Raw genomic sequence first — 8401 nt, 5'->3', positions numbered from 1 at the left:
TAGGATGCCCTCTACTTCTGTCTCAGCTGCCTCCCCATTAGCTTAAGTGTCTGAAAGAAATAGGAGTTGTGGGAATTTGTACGAGATAATGGTAGGGAAAAGTAATGATATTTTTCTCAAACACTGTAGGAATATGCCCTCTCTGGATGCCATTGAATTGTTCAAGTATGTTGGAGACTCATATTGAAATGGTAGCCAAAGATATCTGTCATTTCTGAATAGTCAAGAGACTCTTCTTGCAAGCTGAGGCATTAGTCATAGCTTGCAGGGCTTTTTTTTTTTTTGCCTTTTTTTTTTTTTTTTTCCCTTTTTAAACCTCCATCCCATGCTAAGGAATAAAGGAGCAAACCATCTAAAGATTATCCTCGTTTCATTAGCAAATCTGAACAAGACAAACTACCCGTGCTAGCACGCCAAGAAATATAGTGGCTCCCTGTCCAAGTTCAGCACATCTTCAAGGTGTTTATTTAAAGCTTCTTGAGCTTCATACAGGTGTAGGCCAGGTCAATTTTCAGACCACAAACTTCAAGGAGCCCTTACGAAGCACCATTAGCAGAGGAGACTTGGTATGGCACTGTTTTACAGGGTGGCACTTGTATTTTCATGGATATTTGCCATCTGCAAGGACCAGTGTGGTCTGGCAGCCACATGGGGAAAAACGTTTGTGTAGATGTTCCCCGCTCTGCTGTCATCAAACACTGAAACAGCTTGTTTAAAAGGGTTGAAGAAACTAGAACAAAGTCCCTGGTGCCTAGATCTATAGTTAGAGGGGCATTACTGGATAATGTGATCCTACCAGATTGTAAGGTTTGTTTTTTTAAAACATCAGAGGACTTGCCAACCCTGAAGGGACTGAAAGGAGGATGAAGAGGAAGAAACTACCTGGATATGCAGCACCACAGATTTAAAGCTCTTAGTCTCAGAGCTCAGCACATGCAGTGCATCTGTGTAACATCCCTGCTGCTTCTGGGCTTCACCCTGAGAATTGCTCAAGCACTGCGTACCACCAAACATCCCCCCTGCGCTCGCATTAGGCTTCTCTTTATGTTCAGAGGGAAACAACAAAAGTTCCCCTTTTCCTTTACAGCTCTTTCACTTTCCGCCTAATGAAGGTGGAATATAAAATGTTGAAGGAAAAAGCAGTTTTTCCCCTACAGTAGAATTTCCTTTTCAGTTATTTTTAATCTGACATCTGTTTTAACATGCACTCATACACTACATTTATTTTTTTCCCTCCCTTGTGTTTTATTATTTACCTCCTGTTCCAAAGAGATCACAAAAGATTACACTTCCGTGAAGCAGTAACAGTGGTAGCAACGCTCTCTCTTACTTCTTGTGACTTCTCTTTTCACCCGTTTTCCCTTTGTCTACATCTTGCTGTCACTGCCCTCCCAGAGGCCTTGTTACAGTCACTACCAGATGGGGCGATGGCATTCATGTTTTTTGGAATTGGACAGATTTGTGCTAACTAAAACACAAAGCCTTTCTTGTTCAGAGCGCAGATAGTCACTCTTTGTTCTAGTTTTGCTCAGGCCTTTCAGTACATGAGAGCAAGAAACCCCACTCTGCCTCAGATGATGCCTGTGCTTTGAAGAAAGCCCAAGACTGCTGAACACTGCAGAAAGCAGCCAATGCTGAGATGTGGCAGCCTTTAGCCAGAGCTGTGATGTGACACCAAATGTTTCATTTCCCTTGGAAATGAAGGTAACATCCTTAATCAACTTAAGTGTGATTAAATTAAATGACGGAGAATATACATTCTCCGACTTCTCCTCAGAAGCTGGTTGCTTAGCTCTGAGCATTAGGGGCAAAAAAATATTCTCGATGGACCAGTAATTGCTACAGACAAATTTAGCACCTCCCAGTCCTGCAGCCAGGCTGGTAACCCTTGGGGCATCTTCTTGGTCAGTAAGACCTTAGGCTGGCTTCTCCACCCAGCAGGCACAGCAGTGCACCTTGACACCTCCTGCAGCGCATCTGCTCTCTGGGCTGCAACAGCAACAGGAAGCCGTAAACTGTGGGATCACCAACCCAGGCTTGGCCCTGACCTTCGCTGAGACATGGGAAGTAACCTAGTTTTTTGGTTTGCTTGTTTGTTTGATGGTTACAACTAGTAAATAGGAGATAACTCATGTAAGTCTTTGCATACAAACAGATCTCATGCTATTAAGTGAAATGGAAAAATGAGCTTATCAAGCTTTCCCAAGATTCTGGGCAAATCATCATTCATTTGGGGGTTTGGCTTTATACAACACCTTACTGTAGAGAAATGACACTTACCTCTACTAGCAGAGCCTAAGAAGTTCCTTTGTCTAGTCCTCCCACAGAGAAAGCAAGACTTACAAAAACAAGCATAATAAATTTCAGTATCACTTACTTGGTTTGTTAACATCCATTAAAAGTCCTTTGTTTTCATTTTGTCTAAGGAAGTAGTTCCAAACTGATGTTTTTCAGTTCAGTGTTTTCAAATGTTCCCTATGAACTGGGAGACCTGAAACTGTTATGCTTCAAGAAAGCTCTGCTTCCAGAAGACCACATTTTCTGCAATTTCCCAGAATTAGCAATCCACAAGATGTCCCTAGTGCTCAAACCAGAGCCACTTAAAATTACTAGACACAATAGGAATGGTTAGAGCATCTTGTGGGCACTCCTTGTATCAATGTTAAATTTTATCAAAGGATATTAAAATAACTGTGTCACACTTTCTGTTGCTATGTTGTTATTGTAGGTCCTCACAGAAAGTGAAGGAGCTGTAACCTGTACAAAACATACGAAAGGTCTCCACAATATAGCTGGATGGAACCTGATGGTCACCCATCACTTACTTACTCTTCCCTTTAAAGATGTGCAAGGACTGTAACCTTTTTTGATGCTTTTCTTTCTTTCTTTCTTTCTTTCTTTTTCTTTCCTTCTTTCTTTCTTTTCTTTCTAAGTCTTACCACCCCTCAACTTACAGTTCAAGCTCTCTAGGATTCTAATAAAAATGGTCAATTGGTAATTTGAGTTATGATGTCTTTGCATATTATAAATACTTTTATCCTTCGTTGCCCTATTAAATAAGAACTGACCAGATGGACATTTCCCTGTCGTTTTCTCCTGGGTAGGTTGCATCTAATTAAAAGCAATTCCCTCCCTCTACTCCTACTGCACACTTTATATATCATCCAGATGTCAGCACTGGTAATTTCAGCAAAAGCACACCAAGATTTGGATAAAAGTTGCTGTTTCTATTTTTTTTTCCCCCAGAGGAGGCAGGGAGCCAAAGTTCCAACTGAGCAAAATAAAATTAAAAGTAGATCAGCTTTTTCTGTCTCAGTAGCATGTGCTAAAGTATATAATGTATGTTCTCTGCTTCAGAAAGGAAAGAATGAACTTATACTACCAATGAAATAAAGATATCAAAGTATTACTTGCCCCAGCTGATATAATTACTATTTAATATCTTTGTTTCCTACAAACAAGAAAAAAAGCTTACCCTTTCTCCCAATTCCCTCTTCTTGTAAATAAGTTTATGCAGAATATTCTAGATTTGTAGTTTCTACTTGACTTTTTTCTTGAATTTATTCTCTTCTTTGTGAAGTAGTTAACAAAATGAAGCTATTTAAAACCTAAATGAATAAATGTTATAAAAATAATTAGTATACTAGACTGACTCGTATAAAACATATGTTATACTCTGAAATATATTTAGATGTGAGTGCATAATTGCCTGTTCCTTTTCTAATGGCCTGAAGCAGAGTGCTAAATCTGAACTTTTCTCGAAGTCTATTCAACCATGGTGCACTGCCCCCTCCTTGGTTACTGATTTCAGGTCCCCATCACCTTCCACATGCTTTGTGCAGCAGATACAACCAGCTGCAGTAGTCCAGATAAAGTCTCAATGCTTGTCTGATAAACGGAAATAAATAGCAGCAAACAGGCAGCCACAATGGGAAAGACGGAAGAGACAGCAGTGGAAGTGCTGGTCAGGGCGAAGGGCAGCATTGCAAGCACGAGCCCAGAAGACCACACGGAGAGCACTTCCAGATCCCCATGGGTGCAGGCGTATGTCCTGCTGCCAGTCTCTGACGTGAGCTCTAAATGCATCTCTAGCTCTCTCATGGGGCTAGCACTAGAATGAGCACCAACAGTCCCATGGCCCTGCCCAGCCTCTCCCCACCCGCACACCCATGGACTCAGAAGCCATGCTCAGATCGGCACAGGCATCAGGTACACTGCAGGAGTGCCAGTCTCCAGCCCTGCCTCTGCCTCCTGGGTGGACCTTGAACCTGTGCTGCTGGACTCCGTAATGCTGAGAAATCTGCTTATTCCTCAGGAAAACAAAAACAAGAAACAAACAAACAAGCAAGCAAAAAAACCCCACCCCAAACCAGGATTGTCTTTATTGGAATATGCTTACAGATTCTGCTACCCCCACCCCAAAAATAAATCGCTGGTTTCAACATAAATGATGCTTAAACAACTTTACTAGGAATCCAGCTTCTTCCAAAACACTGGATGGCTTGAAGCTGCACAGTATTTCAAATTGTTGTGTTTGTAACAAAAAAGGAAGCGAACATCGGACTTTCAGAAAGCCAAACCTCTCCATGTGCAGAGGGAACCTCTTCCCACCAAAGCAAACCAACAGCAACAGTCCATGTGCACATCAAAACAGAGAGGGAAAGGTAGGCGAAGGGGCGTATCAACAGTGATAATAATTCTCCTATCAATTTCGTTAATCAACTCATAGGTCCCATGAAAACAGTGAGGGTGTTTCCAGAAGTACTCACATTAATTAGGAGGCATGCTTGGACCTTTCTCAATTTTAAGAAACATTAGAGTCCTTCCTCTAGAAACTAAATCATCTCTACAGAATAGCTTGTGTGATCACACTAAATGTCTAAAAGACAACCAACAAAAAAAAGTGAACTTTGCAAGTGAGGTGACTCTTTCTACGAGATAGGCATTGAAGTACAGTCTAAACATTGACATGACTGGAACTAAACAGCAGCAAAAGCCCTGTGACGTGGCTGGGAGGGCATGGCAGAGGGACAGTCTGGCAGGCAGCTGATGGGAGGTGACGTCGTACAACAGACTCCATATTCCTGGAAGTTCAGCAGCAGAATTTTACTCTAAACATGACAACAGGCACTGGACTTTTTCCTTCAAGAAACTTTTGGGGAGATCAGAAGGCAAATCCTGTGGCAAAAGAAGGCAACTTTCCATGAAAACAAATGTGAAAACAGCCACAGCTCAGTCTACTGAGCCCTAATTTGCTGTGTTGAGACCTAAACCAGAAAAAGCTTGAGAGCCTTGGGTGAACTACTTACTGGGAAATGAGGGCCTATTTTTAGTACTAAGCACGGCATATAGGATTATGATTTCTGTATATGTTGCTTCTCTGTTCTTTTTTCCTGTTCAATTTTCCTATCTGTCCAATGTGTTTTATAGAGCAGTAGCGACTCAGGTGGTTTAACCAGATAAATAACTGAGTTATTATCTTTATGAAGTCAAGATCTCTTTGTAATAAATGTACCTCGTAGCTTGATTTACAGCAAAATCCTCCTCCTCTTACTTCCCTGATGAGACCTACTTAAGTCAGTGAGACTAGTCATGATGATAAGATAATTAAGTTTTTAGTACAACTCTGGTTAGTGAGTAGAATGCAGCTCTGAAGTAATGAATCTACTAGCTCCAGTCTGATATTCAAAAGGTGTTGATAATTTAGGCATTACTCTTAATATGCTCTGAGAAAAGTATTCTTTCATTAAAGCTGTAAACCCTGTATAGGCCACAATTCTTTTAAATTAAAGAAATGCTTTCAGAATGGCAAAGTTGAAGTTCAGACAGCATACCAGTGACACCTGCAAACTGACAGTCAAACCCCCCTACATTAAAATGCAAAGATTTGCATGAATGTGTTTAAAAATGACAGGAGACAGGAATGGGAGCTTCTAAGCAAGTTAGACTAAAAATTTTAAGAGTGAAATGCCTAAAAATAGGCCCCTGAATGCATAGTTAGGCACCTATATAGAGGCTGCTTGATTTTCAGTTGTTCTGATCACCCAGAGCTCCCATTAACTTCAGGAGCAACTGTGGATACTCAGCTGTTCTAGAAATCAAGCCACCTTTATTCAAGGGTCTAAATATGGATGTCTGTGCCCAGGTTTGGGGGAAAAGAATAAAAAATAAAAGAAAAAGATTTTTGCTACCAAGATTTTATAAAAGAAGGAAATAACCAAGTTTCATTTTCTCAGGTTACAATGCTTGAAATTGAATCAACATAACAATTAATAGTGCCACATATCTGTGCAGAAGATTTAGTCAGAGGTGAATGGAAAGCTGTTCCAAGATCTGTAGCTCTTAATTAGCAATCTGAAACATTCGTTAGATATTTCATATTCTGAGACTCCGAAGTGTTACCAGGCCACCTAAATCTTTCTCATAGTATTTCAGTGTTGCCATTAATAAGCTTTTCAGGCTGGTCTGAGGAAGACTTTGCAAGATTAACTTTGCAAATCTGTAAGTATTAACTATTTAACTGTTTCTGAATTACCATTATTTCTACTTTTGGATCAAGTACAACCAGCAGACTTGAGCATATTTTTAAATACTATAAAATATGAAGAAGGGAGAATTAGGCCTTTAATTCTATCAAATGCACTCGCTTGTCAGAAGACTTCTGAATGCTGGTTTTTTTTAAAGACCTCTTTTAAAAAATAATCCGGAGTTGATTTTGCATTTAAGCCGTTGCCAGGTCATGCTGAAGTGCATAAGAGCCAGTCACATGGTGGAAAATCTGCAAGAAGAAAGAAAATTCATGATGAAATTACATATGAGTATAAATTTCCAAGTGCCACGGAAGTAATAAATTAAAGGCATGTCAGATGAAGATGAAGGATATTTGTGTGTGTGTGTGTGTGTGTGTGTGTGTTCATAAAATATGATGTAGTATACCTTCATATACATGTTTATAGGACCCAAACTAAGGGTTCTTGCTGCCTTGCTTGGAAAAAAAAAAGTAAAAACTCCTGTTTTTAAATAAGCTTTCAAAATCAGACAAGTAGAAGATGATGCTTTACTGATTCATCGTAATCTGATTTTTTTACTTTACTGATTCATTGTAATCTGATTTTGATGATTTTAGTATTACTTCTAATATTCAAAGTATTCAAAATTGTTTATGCTTTTATATGGTTCATTTCATTCTCTTTACTGTACTACCTTAGGGCAGGAGGTTTCTCCATTTTCTGTGTTTTGCTTTTGTATGTATTTCTTTTAGTGGATATAATGAATGGCACATTTTATGATACATGTTTTTAGATGGCAGAGTATAGCAGAGCTTTGGTCATGATTGGGGTCTTCGTGCAATCCCTGGCAGACAAAAGGATGCCACCCTTAAGAAATCAGAACAAGCTGTGTCACATACACTGGCTGTCTTGTAAGACCCAGCAGTGATGGCAGTGGCAACACAAAAGCTCATGCTGCTTTGTCATAACCAGGGACATGATTTTAGGTCAAGTGAGAGGCAGAGACAGTCTGGCAGTGCAGCAAGCCAGTATTATCCTCATTGCAAGAGGGAACCTGGGGGTTTCAAAAGTCTCACAAATATTCACCCAGCAACCTTCAGCTGTTATATTTTTCTTAAGACACGTCAGTATTTCAGTTGCTAGAAAAGATGGGCAGGGGACTTATGTTTTTCTCTTTCAACCTCTTTACACAGCTCTGTTCTCCCACCAGCAGCAACAGCACAAGGGCTCCCAAACCATTTTCCTGGTTAGAGCTATTGTCACCTCACCTCCTGGGCTTAATGAGCACGAGAGTGAAGTTCAGCAGCCCTAGTGGTTTAGTCCTTCCTATGAAGCTATGTCATTTCAATTACGTTGTATTCTTCGGGGTAGATCCCCTACTACAGTGAGGCAGGTCACAGGGCAGATAGGTTAGAAACTTTCTTCCTACTGGGAACTACACTATTTGTCTGCCAGGAAACACAGTGACCTGCCCGAACAAAAATAAAAGCAATTACAAAAATGAGGCTTTGTAGGAAACAATTGCTTTTTCTTCCCCAGGAAATAATCAATATGTTAGAACTTCTCTATCAGCAGTACCATATGCAGAATGAGACGTGACTTTCTCCACAGCACAGAAATACACTGTGAACAGTTGTGACAGTGACACAAAGGGTCTGTACAGTATTCTGAGAGCCAGCTGAACTGGCAACAGACAGGAGTGCAGGGGAGTGCACTACCATGTATTTGCAAAAGACTCTATATGTGTACAAACTGAGCCCCTTTGCTTACTGCATTGTGAGACTGGCCCAGACAATTGTCAGCTGCCCGGATACCAGATTCCCAGGGGCCGGCAATGACAGGCCAAATTTAAACCAATACTGGGCTGGAAGTGAATTTGTCATTAATAATGC

General features: G+C 40.4%; 1 protein-coding gene across 1 annotated transcript in view; it reads right to left on the bottom strand.

Annotated features, from left to right (window-relative positions):
- Nucleotides 1-4451: 4451 nt before the first annotated feature.
- Nucleotides 4452-8401, bottom strand: part of DERA (deoxyribose-phosphate aldolase) — a 55288-nt gene continuing 51338 nt past the window's right edge. Inside the window, exon 9 of the mRNA XM_040563813.1 lies at nucleotides 4452-6778. Within this exon, the coding sequence (XP_040419747.1) occupies nucleotides 6722-6778 (57 nt within the window). The 3' untranslated portion in view covers nucleotides 4452-6721. The remainder of the gene's footprint in view (nucleotides 6779-8401) is intronic.

This window comes from Cygnus olor, chromosome 1, assembly GCF_009769625.2.
Source record: "Cygnus olor isolate bCygOlo1 chromosome 1, bCygOlo1.pri.v2, whole genome shotgun sequence".
NCBI lineage: Eukaryota > Metazoa > Chordata > Aves > Anseriformes > Anatidae > Cygnus > Cygnus olor.
Note: the sequence above shows the minus strand (reverse complement) of the source record. Positions and strands in the feature narration are given on the sequence as shown.